This window comes from Emydura macquarii, unplaced genomic scaffold, assembly GCF_026122565.2.
Source record: "Emydura macquarii macquarii isolate MOO-44397 ecotype Brisbane River unplaced genomic scaffold, CSIRO-AGI_Emac_v2 contig_1253, whole genome shotgun sequence".
Classification (NCBI taxonomy): domain Eukaryota; kingdom Metazoa; phylum Chordata; order Testudines; family Chelidae; genus Emydura; species Emydura macquarii.
In genome coordinates this window covers 54,055,112-54,072,637 of record NW_027131390.1, presented here as the reverse complement: position 1 = coordinate 54,072,637, position 17,526 = coordinate 54,055,112, and the positions used below count along the sequence as shown (strand labels likewise).

Sequence of the window (17,526 nt, the reverse complement as noted above, 5' to 3'; positions counted from 1 at the left end):
ACATTTTAAGCCTTTCTGCGCCAGCAATACAAGCGTACTGCCAGTTTATCCCTCATAATCAAAACCTAGATCTTGATGTTACTGAATAGTGGATGGAGGCTTAATATCACTTCTCAATCACCAAAGAAAATAGCATCTTAACCCTTTAAAGAATAGTTACCCAACCTACAATCCCACATTCCTCCCTCCTTTATCAGAAACATAAATTAATAAAACGTAGCAAATTTATTAACAAAAATATTAGTAAAGGTAGTAAAAAAAGAAAAGATACCTCCTGATTTTAGCCCCAATATAGAAAATCATCTTTATTCAGCAAAGTATTTAAGTGTGTGGTTAACTCCCATTAAGTGGGACTTAAGCACATGCTCAGGTGCTTTTCTGAATCCAGGCCATTATCCCTGCACTGCTTCAGCAGAAGACTGCAGAAATGGCACTTCTCCAGTGGTTATAGGTGGGACTGGGACAGAATTGCAGCTCTTATAAATAAATGAATTGAAACAATCCTCACTGGGGGGGGGGAAATAAATCTTTGCAGAATCTTAGCCCTAGCTAAAATACCTTGCATTCTAGTCCTGGGCATCGCCTGAAAATGACATTTGTAATTATGAGAAATTGTACGGTGATCTTTTAACAAGATTACCAGACTCAAGACCAAAAGCGAGCCCAATGTCTCCAGAAGTAAAAGAATAATTAAGTGACAAAATTATTGATTAGTACAATTTGCAAAAGACAGAAACAATAAAAGATTTTGAAAAATACTATGCAGGGCTGCTATGATAAGGTTTAAAATTCACACTCCCATTTTATCTGCTAAGGCTATTACTCTATGCTCTTGGTACATCAGTTTTTAAAATTATTCTCTTTCAGAGAAGCGATCGGATTTATGTCCTCACCAAATTTAAGGGTTTGTCTATACTGACGGTAGCAAAGTTGCCGCCATCAGATCGATCCTTCTGGATCGACTCAGCGGTCAGTGTAGACCCACTCAATCGATCAGGAAGTCAACTTTAGTAAACCACCCCCTCAAGTGGCGTAGCGCTGCGTCAATGGGAACAGTGCAGTGAAGATGGCGCACAGAAGGGAAGCACAGCAGTCGATGGGAGTTACACAAGCTACTCTGCGTCGCTTGCGTAACTCCCATCGACTGCCGCCAAATCTCCAGGTAAGTGTAGACCAGGGCCCCAATGGGATTTAGAAGTCTACTCATAGTCTGTTACTGTGATTCCCAATCTTATTTCTGATATCTGGGGCAGAATTTCTGGGTAGAGCTCAACAACTAACAATATGCTGACAAGGTACTGCTTTATAATAAAAGGCCTTGATTCAGCAAAACGCTTAAGCCCCACCGACTTTGCTTAACATAAAGCCCATGTGTAAGTGCTTCACTGAATTAGGGCCAATATGAACAATAAAAAAAGGGTACTTACTCATGTCTTTCGTATCTGAGGGTTTCCCGGATAGACCATGCAGCCTGGTACGGTGAGGTTTGCTCTGAATCTTCCAACTCTTCTCCACTGTCTTCAGACCAGTCCAGCCCTGAGTAGGTGAGAATTGGAAACATGAAGACCGGATGAAGAGACTCTAATCCTCAAATATCTCTGAGTAACCTGTGGCAATAACCAATGGTCTCTGCCTATTCCATGTCCTACGTAACACAGTAGTGAGGATACATTATATTTGATTAATCATGTAATTTTGTCAATAACCTAGGGACAGTTGTGATAGCAGCTTCATTACAGTGTACAAATAGCATGTAACTACATTTTTCAATGACCAGTTTATTATCCATTTAATATCTTTATTAGCCTTCTTTGTCCATAAATATATTAAATAAAAACCAGAACTACCATCAGTCTTATATAAAGACATATCTCCGGTGTGTCGAATGTTAGATTTTTTACAAAGATGAAGAAGTTCCTACCATGAAGAGCTGGCAGTTCAATAATTAACAGTATGTATGATCTAAATAAGTTATATAGCCTTGTTTCTTATTTCTGTACATATTATAGACTATCTGCTCCCCCTGCTGAAAAGTGTGGAGAATAGCAAAACCATGGGAGAAAGCTACAGGGACAGAGAGGGAACACAAAGCTACACAATATGTGTTCCTCTGCTCTTTTCTGCATAAATCACCTGCCACCTCCACCAGATATCAGTAAGAATGGGGCTTCAGCTCCAGGGGAAGATACAAGAGCTGGAGTCAGTCACTCTTAAGCAGCACGTTCACCTTCCTACACAGCTAAAATACATAGAATACCAGATTAATTAATGATTTTTGGAGCAGGATCAATTCATTCTGTGTCTTTGTGTCCCTCATTACCAAAGAGCTCAGGACAGCAACCTATATAGCACTGCAGAACCTTGCTGAAAAGGGTGACCAGGAAGGAGCAAGGAGGGAAGTTTCTCCAGATATCTCGGTGGGATCAAGGCAGGGTTCCTATGGATTCTCATCCCTCTGCATCTTTCTCCTACAGCAGGATGGAAAAAATGTAGTCTCACTTCCAAACCAGCTGTTTTTTTGTTCTTCTCCCATGTGTTTTTACATAGAGCCCTAAATAATGAGCAGGGGTTAGGGACAGTGTTAAGGGGCATTTAATTTAAAACAAAATAAAACAAAACAAACCTTTTTATTGTATTTTATCCAAGAAGATTTGGGGCCAAGTTTCCAAATCCAGGTGTCTAGAGTTTGGCACTATAATCACTATTTAAGTATGTATGTTAATTTAGGAACCTAAATATAGATTTGGGGTAAAAATTTCAAAAGCACCTAAGGACACAGGACTTTGACTTAAGAGCTGGGAATTAGAAGCCTAAGTTCTGGTTCTTAAGTCACTTAGGTACTTTAGAAAATGTTACCTTTGTGCTTATTTTTAGACATTCAAATTTGGCCCAACTGTATATGCTAAGACTCTTGAAAAACAAAAACAGAATTACACTTAAATTTATTTTACTTGCAAAATTAACTAGCTAAATTGACATTTCATAAAGACACATGCACAATGGGTGCAGTGTCATCAATTATTTGGCACAAATTCAAAACTAATATCATAAATAGGGCTGTTAAATCTTCTAACTCCTGAAAGGGGAGTGAGGAGGGGGAAACCCAATCCAATATTAGCACTGGACCTTTTTGATGTTTGTATAAACAAAATGGCAGTTTGCATAATTTTACTAAAAATTAAGGGTATGTTTTTAAAGATTCTGAAGGGAAGCTTCATATCTTGTGCCTGTCAACTCTAGTATCAGGTATTTTCTTAAACAGAAATCCCAGAAGTTTTTGCACCAGGATAAAAAAATATCTAAGAATAGTAAATACTGTGAGCTGGCAAGTAAGTATTTATCTACTCCCACACAGCTAATGTATAATTAAGGGAATTATGTTAATTATCAATTATAAAATGCTATAATCTTATGTTCATTTTAACATTTACTATAACATCATAGTTCCACAATTTTACATTTCCATATCCGATAAAAGATTTTCCTAAAACCAGGTGCAATAGGAAAAGTTATTTTTATAGTAAGTGCTACTGTAAAATGTGAAACACATCAGATAGAGAATGCTACCATTATGCAGGCTCATGAGGCTAGATAACTTTCTAACATATTTGGGAATCTTGACACTTGGGATGCTCCTGGCATCCTCATTCCTCAAATTAACTGCATTATCCAGAGGACCATCAAACACAGTTTTTTCAGAAGAGACATGCTGTAGGATAGTCATTAGCTTCCCAACAAACAGCCAAATTGTCCCACAGGTGCCAAAGAGCAGATCTTAACAGCAAATTAAAAAAGATTAATCAAAATAGCAAAAATCACAGACGTTTGTGATGTGTGCCACTAGTGTAAATAATTGCCCAGACTTATTAGAAGTAATTTTTTTTTAAATACAAATGGTTTGCTGTTTCTATTTCCATTGCATTTCTGGTTCTTGTTTCTCCTATTTTCTGCCCACTTTCTTACCCCTGTAAAACTAAACTATAATCTAAAACTAAATTAAAAAGCAAAGTAATGTTAGCGGTGTGTGTGTCTCAACCTCCATTTACAATCGAGACAACCACCTTATCTACTGCCTCTTAAAATTCCAAAATGCCCTATTTCACAAGCAGAAGTCAATAACACAATTTAAATTTAAAACAAACCTAACATATAGGCACTTAACACAATTATTAATAACTTATTATAGTAGTGTCTAGAAAATAAATTAATAATAGTATATATATTAATGTGCAAAATGGACAACTTCTGCACAAAGTCTTGGAAGGACCCCGCCTCCATAATCAGCTTCTGAATCCTCATTCTCTGATGGAATACAATCCTGGTCTTTCCTTTACTGAATCGGATCCCATAGCTTAGAAGATTGCACTATGAGAATTCCTTCTGCACCAAATTCCCAATAAAGTCAACTGGTGTTATGGGTGTGCAAAGAATGCACCATCCAAGCCCCAAAGTTGTATTTGCACTTTTGTTCTACAATCTCCTTTTTTCATGAGTTTAATATTTGAGTTTTACAGCATAGGCTCTAGGTCTAACCTGGTTTACATACTCAGTTTAGGAACAATCAGAACCATCTTTACTGTTTCACTTGAAAACATTTTGATTAAGAAAACCACCTAAGAGTGATTATACCTCAGTTTGGCCTTGCAAATTATTAACTAGCATTTTTTTAAAAAAAGTTATAAAGAATAAAAAAAGTTGTAAAACAGATGTGACCTGCCTATACATCTCTTGATACAGTTCCCTCTTTCAGAAAGGTTTAAGTGCATGACCGGATTAATTTGAAAAGTGACCTACATGAATGCAGCACAGCTCTAGTAAAAAAAGACATAACCTAAAAGCATCCTAAAAAACCAGTGCAGTGATGTATGTAATTATCTGCCTACCTAAATGTGGAAACAGATCAGTGTCCAGCTGCTGTTTTCGAGTGCACAGTTTCACCAGTCTCTGTAGCCGGCTCATGCAGGATGAGTGCGGAGAGAAGGCTGTGGCTTTCATGAAGACCTGATCAGTCCTTGGTGGGTCCATGACAGGAGCCCTGGTGGGTGGCAGGAGAGGCAGTGGTCTCTTGTTAGACATCTGCCTTGCTTGTGCTATCGTGTGTGTGGTGGGTGCCACTCCCTGCATTGGTAGGCTGGTGTTCTGAGGTTGAGGTGACTTGCAGACTAAGCCCTGTGGTAGACCTGTAGGCTTTAAAGAAGTTGATAAAAGTGGCAGATGGGAGTGCTGCTGCTGCTGCAGTGGCTGCTGCTGCAAAGGTGCAGGAAGGGGGCTAAAGTGCTCTTGGTGAACTTTTAAAATCTCTGTTTCTCTCTGGCGTTGCCGGTTTTGGGCCAACTTGCTCTGCAACTTTTTCCTCACCGTTGCCCCTTTCTTTAAGTCATCATCCTCCTCGTTGAAAGCAAAGGGGTCTTCTAACTCTGCTTCCAGGTAGTGAAGAGGAAGCCTAGCCCCTGGTGGAGAGAGGGACATCCCATCTAGTCCATTGGACATCTTCAAGGCCAGAGTGGGCACTGTCAGACTGAAGGCCATAGCATCCATCTGGTGCCTGACCTTTACCTCCTCTATTGGATCATTCTTTTTCTTCCTCTCCTTTTTAGGTATAAAGCCAAGTACCTGTAGGTGGCTGTTGCAGTACCTTCAAAAGTGAAAACAGTTAAGTTTCTTTTTCTCTTATTTTAAACAATCACTCTTAAGAAAGCAAAAAAGATGAAACCACAGACAGGAAACCCCAACAACAACAAAAACCATCTGATCTGCCACTGAAAGAGTTAGATTATTAACTCATGTTTGTGTACTCCTGAAACAATCAATTCCAAGGTTCCAGGCCCATAATATAAAATAAGAACTTTCACATATGAGAATTTATCATTTTTGGATTTTTAAAAAAAGTCTTAGTACATTATTCATATGAGAGTCAAATACCTATCCTTTCCAAAAATCCTCATATTCTCAATGGGCACATACAGGGCAAAGTGAATAAGACAAATGGACTGTATGACACATTAGAATATAAACTAAAGGTCTCAGACAATAAGAAAGATATTAAAGGCTAGTTACATGGAACCATTTTAAGGTATCTCACATTTAGAAGTATAATAGAGACTATTATTTATCTTAGGCTTTCTTTTACTGTGAGTGAATGTGCATGGTTTTAGCATGATGTATGTTGTAAAGATAAGAGTTAATACACTTCTGTGACTGGGAGACAAATTACAAGAGACTTTTTCCATGGACAGTCTTATATTTGAGATCTTTGCTGAGAAGGGCCACAATTTGTGTTTGATGATTAAGCAACTAAACAAATCAGTTTAAATGTCTAAGTTATTTTACATGGTTTTAAGTATCATAAAGAGCAACTGAGTAAATCATATAAAAAAACTATATTAAAATAGGCAAACAAGTTCTATTCTGTCATCACTGTGCATTTATACAATGCAATGAAAATGTACACACACATTATAGCACAAATATGGACTTCAAACTGCTATAAAATGAACTCTTTTCTAATTCATTTTACTTTAAGAGAGTCTCAGATGTATTAACACTAATGGACATGGGTAATGATGATCTACGGCGACAGATAACATACTGGATTAGGGGATCTAACAGATAAACAATTAATTCTAGGCTGTCAAGACACTCAAGAACCATCAGATGATTGGAAAATGGCAAATATGATCTCCCTGTACATGTGCGGAGTCTCTGATGTCAGTGGAAGCCTGCCTATACATAGTCAAGTTCCAGGATTGGGGACCATAATTCTTATATTTAAAAAGAAAGATTCAAGAAAGAAGTGTGAAAATTATGGACTTGAAAATCTAACAACTATATTAAAAGCTGGTGATATTTATTAATAGCTTACGGACATGTTTGGGGAGGTACTATTTAACAGCTACGAGTCAGTATGAATTTTACAATTAAATTATTTTTGGTCTACATGGAGAAGAAACATGTAATACTTGGATTTTCAAAATCTCATGACAAAATTTAACACTACAGATTATTGTCTAAATGTAAATTAGTTCATAGATTACAAAAGGTCATGAATTAAATAGATGGAAAGCAGAGGGCTGATACTAAAAGTATGCAATCTTTGTGGAAAAGTGTTAGAGGTAGATTCCTGCAGAAAGCACACTGAGAAATACCTTTTTTTTATTGACTGCTATAATAGGTAAAAGTCATTCAGGACATAATACTGCTTCCTTTGAAGTCAATGGAATACTCACATACTTAATGTGTTAAAGGCTTCTGTTTTTCAAGGCATATTCATTTCATTTTGGTGGGTGGTGTTTGAGAGTTTTATGTAGATGTCTAAAATCAGAGGGGTGGGGGAGCCGGGGAAAAGATAGTTCAGGGCTCTCTTCTTTGAATATACTTTAATGAGTAATCTCTTTGTAATGTTCGCTTGTGCATTTTAACATAGCACTGTTTCAAACACCAAGCCACTAAAGTGCACTAGGGAATCTGTCGTGCACACCAGCATGGTCTACATGGACCAATTAATGTGTAACAAATTACTACAGTTAGAAATCCTACCCCTGTAGTCCGTATTACTGCTCCCTGTAGACGAGCCCCTACGAACAAGTAACCATTTCTGTGTTTATTGGTTTCTCTTGGTGGGTTGTGTTTTATTGGTTAAAAATGAAAATCAGAAGCCCTATGTATTTTACAATGAGTGTCAAATATGATCGTTTTCCCCATCCCCCCCAAAGATCAATGATAAAAACACCTGTCACTTTGGTGTAGGAAGGGTGAACTGTGATCAACACATATTGTAAAGAAGGGTGGCTGATCCCTGTTAGAACTAGCAGTCAACCATGGCGTGCACAAAGGATGTTGAGCTCCACTGGCTTCCAGCAGAACAAGCATTTCAAGGTGAAGGGATGGAGGGAGCCATGTTTTCACCTGGTATCTAATACATTCTGCTTCCTAGTATGTACAAAACCTTGGAGTAGTGTTGAGTTCCAGTTATCTGATTTAAAGAAACATGTAGTTAAGTTGAAGAGTATCATGTATGTCAACAAACATGACAAAATGGAAAGGAGGGGTTTACAACTCAGAAGAGACTGACAAATGTGGATTATTTCATCTTGACAGAAGAGGATTAAGATGTGAAATGATGAGTGTTTAACCTACATAAGGTGTACCAGCAACATAATTAAAATAATGAAATTGAGCTTCATTATCTATTTGCAGTATTTGGACAGATCAGAATTAGGAGACAAATTCGAAGTTAAGAGGGAACATATGTAATTTTTCAGAGAGGCTTGAATAGGCACAATAGACTTCTAATTGAGGAGATGAAGTCAGGCACTAATAGGTTTAATTTGAAGAAATTGAATGGTTAATAAAGAATTTAATAAATTAAAGGAATATTAATGATTTTTGTGCTTGGGGTGTGAGGAAATAATTTTGTTTATCATCTCCTGATTGGATATGAGGCTTTTTGCATGTGAGTGCTTTTGCCCTCCTTTGGTGTAAATTATTTTCATAAGATTCCAAATTATATAGGATGGAGATTAAAATTATCAATGCATTCTACTGCTCACTTCTGATCCTACACAATTATGTTATGGGAGACAAGTAAAGTCTCCCGTGATATAGATAGATCCGTGTCAGCCAAAAACTATTGTTTTGTTCCTGCACTAAACTTAATAGTGGAAACTCACAAAATCCTATTACTAAACAGAATAGAGTTTGCAGAGATGCTGTTTTTGAAAATATTTGTTTTTAGAAAATATTCATTCCAACATTTCCTCTCATTTGAGATTAAAATTTTATTCCCTTCTTCACACACCTGCTGTCCTCAACTTTCAATGGGGACATATGGGATCAAGTAACCTTCAGTAAGTTTTGGAGGTTTTATAAAAAGTATGACTAGAAGTATGAATAGGACTTTGGGCCAGTTAGTTCTTGCATCTGAAATGACAATGTATCATTTGATCTGACAATTTCCATGATAATTTCTTTGTTAACTTATCTCCAGTCTCTATTGGATACTAGCAGAGGAATGGTCAATGATTGTCAAATCATGGCTTGAAATTATTCATACTGTGCCATTTGAGATTTTGCCTTAGGAGGTTTTGATAAACATTCTTCTCACTTCATCAGTCTCCTCAACTGAAATGGCAGGTGAAGTGCAAGTTAATTTATAGCACAATCCAGCTGTTGTTTCAGACAGGAGAGGGAGCTGTGAACTGAGAAGGAAGTTATATGTAGGACACAGTACGAATGCTACTAACTATGTGAAAGGTTAGCAAATGGTAGCTAATAACATGAAAGGTCAATTTATAGCAGTCCATTTCTTTTTTGACATATTTTGTTTACTTTTTAAGTTAAAAATAATTATTTCCATGGAACAAATCCCAATCTCAGATATTTAATAAACACTTTATTTCTAATGTTGAAATACCATACTGGTGAGAAGCATGGTAGTGGCTCTTCCAAAATATAATGTCATGTGCACTATGCAGTCAAAATTAGAAGTCAGCCACATTTCTAAGCACATCTTGTATGCATGTCAAAGCAACACAAGGAAATTAAACCAAATTCTGCCCTTGCTTATACCCATGCAACTCCAATGATGTCAATGTTCCAACCAGTCTTCAAGGGCGAGGAAGAATGGTCTTATGGCTAAGGCACTAAACTGGGATTCAGGAGGTCTGATTCCAATTCCTGGCTCTGCCACAGACTTCCTGTGTAACCGTGTGCTAGTCATTTAACTTCTGCGCCTCAATCCTCCCACTGTGAGATATGGATAATACTTCCCTACTTCACAGGGCTATTATCAAGATATATTTATTAAAAGTATATGAGGCACTCAAATATGGTGATATGGGCCATATAAGTACCTAAACTGATGGAGCACTGAACTTTGACTCTGTCCTGAACTCCCCAAACTCTCTCCAGAAGCTATGAACTCCTCCCAAGTTATATATTTTGCCAACCCCATCGAACCTAGATGTCTGGCCACAATCTTCCTCAAGCAGTTCAAGCACCTTTTAAGAACATCAATCTCCATGTATCATCAGCAGCTAAACAAATGAAGGGGAAAAGTAAGTATTATGTAAAGGTCTGATCAGTAGCGTTCGAAGTGAAATTGGAGGAAAAGCAATAAGCTTGCTTGAAAATATATTTTTATAGGTTATGTCTTTATTTCCCCACCTGACTCTCCACAAATAAAAAAAAATATTGGTCTTAAAAAAAAAAAAAGACTTACAAAAACATATTGGTATTCAATCTATTTGACCACTTTCTCCCTAACTGTGGAGACAGTTCCCATTCAGTAAGGCCAAGTCTGTAGCCACGCTGACTGAAGCTATTTCCAATTCACTGAGGGCCACCATCACTCACCTACGGTCCTCAGATTTGGGTATAGGGTTGGTGCAGCGTTGGCTGTTATACTTGGCCACATATTCACATTGCTTGAAGGGGGCAGTCTTGTCCTCCAGAACGTGTCTGATACAGAAGGCGTAGCCGTTAAGTCGCCTCTGCTTGCACAGTTTGGGGCTATATGAGCACAAGGGCTTATTGTCAACCTCAGAGAAGTGTATGTGTTTGCCTTCATACATCACGTGACTCTATTCCTTGTGAACATCAGCTGAAAGAACCAAAAATATTAAGATAAATCACAGGGAAAAAGATGCATTAAGTTCTGCATTTTGTTTTGTTGTTTGTTGGGGAGAAGGGCACACAACAGTACCTGATTTTAAATCTTCTGTAGCATATCAATGTTAGGAGAGAGCCCCAAGGAGACCACTATCCTGGAATGATGACGAGTCAAATGAAGCAGATTGTCTAAGAAAAATATCAAAAAGGCCCAAGTCAGTCAAGATTAAAGCGGACGGGACCATGTTACTTAGTAAGCAAGGTGTTGGATGTTGCATCTCAGCAGGTGGCTCAGCCAAAACCCAACAAACTGGATTAATTAGATAATCCACATTCAATTATTAACTGGAATGCAGACATATCACTAACCCAAATTTTTGCACTCAAGTATTCCGTGGAATACCTTGCTCAGAATGACCTTGGGGGAGTCCATCATTTGAAGACAGCAGCCCTGCTAAGTTAGAATTTAATTTTAGTACTCATGCAATACTGAAAGTTTTTGTTGTAGCTGCCTGCTCCACATCTAATGTAGAGTTTTCAGAATTTGTAGCCCCCTTAGCCTCTGCATGCATCAGTAATCAGCCCTTTCCAAGGCCAGCAGGATTCTGCAGATGTTTTCTTACTTTGTCATACTTACTGGGTGAAATCCTGGCTCTACTGAAGTCAACAGCAGAACCCCCAATGATTTCAGGAGAGCCATGATTTCACCCATTAGCTGTAGCAGAGAGTCATTTTTTAAATGCAGAGGTTACCAGGGTATATTGAAAGACATTTGTGATATCACGTCACCCCCTTCATTTCTGATTCCCCACCACTGGAATTTTTAGCAATCACTTCCTTCTTTTCCAGAGCAGCTTTCAATTAGGTTCAGCTCTACAGACACTATGCAGCTGCTTTGCTAATGCCCCACTTAGGCTATGCAAACTGTTTGTAATGATCGAGTTCAACTATTAACTAAACAAGCAATCCTGAATAGAAACACAGTCTCATGAACTTGGTGTGCTCTGTTTTTCAGCGATTAAGTTTTGCACGTATTAAATGTAGACCATGTATATAGAGATGATATTCACGTGACAAGATGATCTGTCATACCTTTGTGTACTTTAACACATATCCAGGACCAGCTGATTTACCCTCTCCTCCACTAATCCTTCCCAGGAAATGTTTTAATATCGCAAACCACCAAGGAGCCTCAGCAGTCCGCCAGAGAAAACTGTTCCCTTCCCCACCCAAACAATCATACTCCTATCTGATGCTCAGTTCAGTCCTGGACCACAACAGCTTTTCTATTATAACAAAGTTAAGTATCAAGTGGCCCCACAGGACGAGAAAGGGAGCTTTATATATTGAAAAGGAGAGCTTCCCACTAGGGTGTAGTGATCACTTCCAGCCTGATAGCTCTCTGACAAAACTACTTTAGTATCGTGACAATTTTAGGTCTAGAAAAGCAATTTTAAGGCATTTTTGTGTTAGTTAAAATGTCTCTCAAACCAAGAATTGCAGTGGGACTGAGGGTAACAAAAGCACCTGGCTTTACAAGCAGAGGGATACAAGAAACAGTTCTAATAAACTAAAAAAATTCTACAAAACATTCCTGAAATAGTTGTACCTATAACATATGTGGCATATACTGTACTACTGAGTACCTGATGGGGCAATATGCTGTAATGTTTACTGATAAGTGTGAAGGGACCTGCATAACTCATTTGTGAATACTGAGTCCAAACAAATGCCAATAAAACTTCTATACCAGAACGCTTTCTGAGCACACACAGGCATGACCTTAGTACTTCATTTGCACCAGAACAATGAAGCACAAATATGGATCAACATCTTATCATGCCCCAAATTAATCCCAATAATTATTTATACTATTCATGCCAATATCAATCACTTTAACCAATTTTTCTGAATGCACCAAGGAGCTAGTACTATAGAAATTTCAAACCAGTCACCAGAATATATCCCATCAGAATGGATTGGAGATCTGTTGTTTCCTTGTACTTCCCCATCTGTCTGTATCCATCTGTTGTCTCGTGTCATACTTAGATTGTAAGCTTTTGGGGGCTTTCTGTTCTGTGTTTCTACAGTTCCTAACACAATGGAGTCCTGGTCCCCTAAGCACAACACTAGTACAAATAATAACAATAAAGATAATAATAATAAAGCAAGGAATGTTAAGGCACTGGATTTGCTCTTTAAAGCTATAAATGGTATGGATCCCAGCTATTTGAGAGAGAGCCTCATCTATTACTATGGCAGTTGAGATAATTTAAGGTGCTCTAATTAACTGCCTACTATAAATAGAATGGGAGGGTCTTTTGCTCTGGAATTTGCTTCCCTCTTTGGTTAGTTAGAGCTTGAATTTGGTGACATTCGGGATAAGCTACAAGTTCCAACTGTTTTGGGCTTTTGCTGAGGAGATGTGGGTTAATTAAGATTATTTAACACAAGTTGGGTAATGCATTTGGGTGAATCCTTGAAGACTTGGGTGCCTAATGTTAGGCAACTAAAACCACATTTAGACACCTAAATAAATAGCCTGAGTTTCAGAGGTATAGAATATTGGTAGCAACTGCAACCATCTCTGAAAACTGCGTGTGTCACAAATAAATTATTTTAGCTATATTTTTATACCACTTCTTGTAACAAAAAAAGTAGAGAAAAGTATTTATTTGTTTATTTCTATTCAAAATTTGGACAGTTTTTAAAATTATCAACTTTTTTCTCCTGTCCCCCACAAAAAATAGTTCTATTAATGAAACAATTCTATTGTAGATGCTCAGATGCAAAAACTGCAGACACTGGGACTTATTCTCCACTGCCTTTCATCTTGTGCAACCATTTACCTGTATACAATCAGCATAAAATGCTAAGAAATCAGCAGTATTTTATGCCTGCTTTTCATTGGTGTACGTGACTGAACAAGACAGTGAAGAATCAAGTCCACTGTAGGGAAAAAACAATATTTCAGTAAAATGATCTCACTAAAACGGATTAATCAAGGGAAAGATGTTTCTATAAACACACTTAAGTAGCCTTATGAGGAAGACCTTGCCAACTTTAGACAATAGGATTCCCTTTTTGGAACTTTGGTTTGGAAAGTTATACTGATCACATTTTCAAACTGTTTCAAAAGCTTTGCACTGAATCACACTAACTATACAGTATTCATATACATATCGCTGCCATGTTACCAACATGAGACTCATTCTCTGCATCATCCAAAAACCTGTTAGCCATTCTCAAGACTTCATTTCAAGGAACTAATTTAAAACAATTTTTATAAAATAAATATAATCCTTCAGCATAAAATCAGCAATCCCGAGAATGCATTTTGTCAAATAAAGTATTTTATTCACTGGCTGGCTACGTTTTCTCTCTCTGACGAGCATTTGTAGAATAGAAACAGAAGTGATAAAAATGATTTAATTATATTAAAACATAAACACATTTTAAAGGAAATAAAGGTTTATGGAGATCTCAAACATCTTGGTAGGAACAAGAATTTATTTTATACAGATTAGGAAGTCTTATTCATACACCTGTTTTACCCCAGGATAACTCTACTGATGTCAAAATGGACATACTCAACTTAAAAATCAGACTTTTGTCCTACAATTCCTACTATTGTTACAAGGAACGCCTAAGGTTACTAGAACAGAAAGCAGTTGGGAGCTACAAGGGGGGGGGAAATTGTGACAGTTTTTCACACAGCAAAATGGAAAAGTATTTTTTAAAATAGGAAAATATGACTGTAAAACCACAAAAAACAGCATGGAACCCTCCCTTCGCAGGTATGGTTTTCGAAAGTGTGTTTAACTCCTTCTACTGACAAGACTTCAAGTTGATCATGTCCCTTTCAATGGAGTGACTTCTGATTTACACTAGTGTAAGAACTCAGACTAAAGTATATGTGTACACAAGAAACCAGATTTCTGTTTTTTAGTTATTCCCTCTATAAACATTAATAGAATTAAGTGCTAAGTTCTGCCCCCTGTTACATCAAGCAAAACCAATGGAGTCAATAATGTTTCAAGAGTATAACAGAGAGATGAATTTGGCCCAGTAGGTCAACTTTTTCTTCCCTCCACAGAGAGGAAAAAAATTATACATTATATGACTGCCACAAAAACTTCACTGCTGCCCTCATTTGCTATCTACCCTCATCTTAGTCCCATCTCTCCCACCCACAAAGTCACCCATCTAATCACTCCTATTGTTTTCTTCTCTTATTCATTTCTTTGTGCCTTCTTTCCAAGCTGTCCCTTTTATGCCTTGACTAGTCCTTCACTGGTCAATCATCTTCTCATTCAAATCTCTCCTCACAAAATTTATTCCCTGAAGATTCTCAAAGTTGATATACCAAAGAAAATCAAAAACTGTTTCAACATAACTAGCAAGAAATACCCTAAACAATAAGTGTTTCATTGTTGTAGTTTGTCCATAGAAAACCAATTTCCATGAGTTGAATTCCCTTCTCTATCAAGATACTTCCCTATCACTTCTCCACTGTGGTATGTTATCATTCTAGCTGTGTTTCTGGAATTAACTTAAAATGTAAGCTCCCCAAGTACTTTCCTTTTTATTTCTGTGTAAGGTACCATGCACAACTATAATATGATAATGGAAAGTAATATATATTTGGGGGGAGGGGGAGGATGGCAATCACTGTGATGTCCCATGTCTTGAACCCAGGACAGCTGCCGGATCCTGGCCTCCACCCAACGTCTGCTGAAAATGGGTGGGCTGAGAAGCCAGCAGCACTTTAGCATCAGCCAAGGCATCACCCACAGACACCCTGATTGGAGGATCACCTGGCTTCACTGATTGGTCTAACCACAATATTTAAGTCAGGAGGTGGCACAAAAAGTTTGCCTGAGCAACAAGGTCACTTCATGTGGTGGCTGCACTGGACCCTGATTGTGCCTGCCTCCTGTACCCAACACTGTTCCTGATTCCTGCTCTGTTCCTGGCTCCTGCTTCACCCCTGTCTCTCCTCCAGTTCCTGCCCTTACACCTTGCCTCCAATCATCAGTTACCTGTCCTGGCTCTGACCCAGGCCTCTGTCTTGTGACCCTGACTTTTGCTTAAATCTTGGCTCTGGTATTTGGCATCTAACCTCAGCTCTGGCCCTCAGCTTTGATTCCTGGTTCTGACTCGGACTTCACCCCTGGCTCTGGTAACTGATGACTCTGGTGCTGATGCTTGGCTTTTTCCCCAACCTGGACCGCTGCTTACACACTAGACCTGACTCTTGTTCTGACTACTAGGCCAGACCACATACATCCTGGTCTGTAACTATCACTGAGTTAGAACCTGGATTCTGGACATATGCACCAAGACATACTCATGTGAACAGTGTCTTGTGAAATATTCTGTCAGATAGGAAATGATCACCTTGCATCACTGTGATCATACAGCAATATATTTAATTATATACAACAGTGGGAAAAAAAATCTATCCATTACATAAAACTGTAGCAATTGCCTATAGTCTTAATCTTGCAATTAGATCTTCATGGGAAGACCCCTGTGTCCATACAGAGCCTCAATGAAGTCAGAGGAGCTGTGCAGGAATCTGCCAGGCGGATCTGACTGCAGGATCAGGGCTTACATAAACAAAATGCAACCCCGAATCTAAAGAAGCTTTTTCTTTTTACTACCATGCATATTGTAAGAACTTTATATTTTTTCATTCTGATCTGAACTTGTATTTTACAGTGAAAGAAATATAGCCAGGGTGGATAAAAATCAATTATTTCTTTTAAAAAATCAGTTTTCTAATTTAAAAAAAAAAAAAAAAAAATCAATAAAATACTAAATTTCTCTCTCGTTTAAAATATAACAGTTACAATTAAATCTTAACACAAACATGCTAAACCTACACTTAGTCTCATAAAAATGAATTAAACTGTGAACAAAAATTCAACTGTCATGTGCGCAGTTTCGTCACAGACAATACTGCAAACAGTGCAAAGATGAGAAGATACTTAGAAGAAACGGAAGGATGCTCCTTAATAACATATGGCTGCAGTGCCCATTTAATGCGTCTTTTAGCCAAAGACTTAAGTACATCTGCTCCAGGAATAAAAGAAAATGTTGTTGAAGTTGCAAAATACTTCCGTAACAACCATTTTGCTACAGCTTCACTAAAGAGAGCAGGAGGATCCAAACTAATTCTCCCTCAAGATATGCAATGGAATTCTGTGATTGATTGTTTTGAAGAATTTATTAAGAACTATCCTATTCTCATAAAATTTTGTGAAGAAAACCATGATAAAATAGATGGAAATATCTCATCCAAAGTATCTAACATTGGATTAAAGAGGAATGTAGAGGATACGCTCAGTATACTGAAGCCTATATCCATAGCCTTAAACAAACTTCAGAGAAATTGTTGCTGCATTGCTGATGCTGTTGAAATTTGGAAGGCCCTTCAAGAGATATTGAAGAAAGAAATACCTCACCAGAAAGTTAAACTGCAGGCAATAAAGAAGCAAATGGATCAAGCACTAACTCCACCTCATTTTCTTGCAAACATTCTCGACCCCAGATATAAAGGTAGATGCCTAACTTCTGAAGATGATGATGCTGTCATGGCATAGGCATCTCAAAATCACTCCTCAATTATGCCAATCATAATACATTTCAGGGCTGGAATGGAACCATTTAAACAGTTCATGTTTACTGATGAGGTTTTGAACAAAGTGACTCCCCTGAATTGGTGGAAATCATAAGCCAGGAATCTTGAAACTGAGTTCCTGCAGTTGCTAAGCCAACTTTTCATAGCAGTGGCTTCCTCTGCAGGCACAGAGAGAATATTTTCATCATTTGGTGTTATCCACTTAAAGCTAAGAAATCGACTGGGAGTTGAAAAAGCAGGAAAACTCGTATTTCTGTTTCAGTCTATGAATA

General features: G+C 37.8%; 1 protein-coding gene across 4 annotated transcripts in view; it reads right to left on the bottom strand.

Annotated features, from left to right (window-relative positions):
• The window catches only part of INO80D (INO80 complex subunit D), a 53,169-nt gene that overhangs the window by 28,824 nt on the left and 6,819 nt on the right, over positions 1 to 17,526 (bottom strand). For 3 of the 4 annotated variants that reach the window (XM_067548830.1, XM_067548832.1, XM_067548833.1), the window contains exons 2-5: positions 10,703 to 10,797; positions 10,354 to 10,600; positions 4,884 to 5,635; positions 1,428 to 1,536 (exon numbers count right to left, since the gene is read on the bottom strand). In XM_067548830.1, coding sequence (XP_067404931.1) covers positions 1,428 to 1,536; positions 4,884 to 5,635; positions 10,354 to 10,571 — 1,079 coding nt within the window. In that variant the 5' untranslated portion in view covers positions 10,572 to 10,600; positions 10,703 to 10,797. Of the gene's footprint in view, positions 1 to 1,427; positions 1,537 to 4,883; positions 5,636 to 10,353; positions 10,601 to 10,702; positions 10,877 to 17,526 lie in introns of those variants that run through there. The other variant, XM_067548831.1, reaches the window with a different exon arrangement.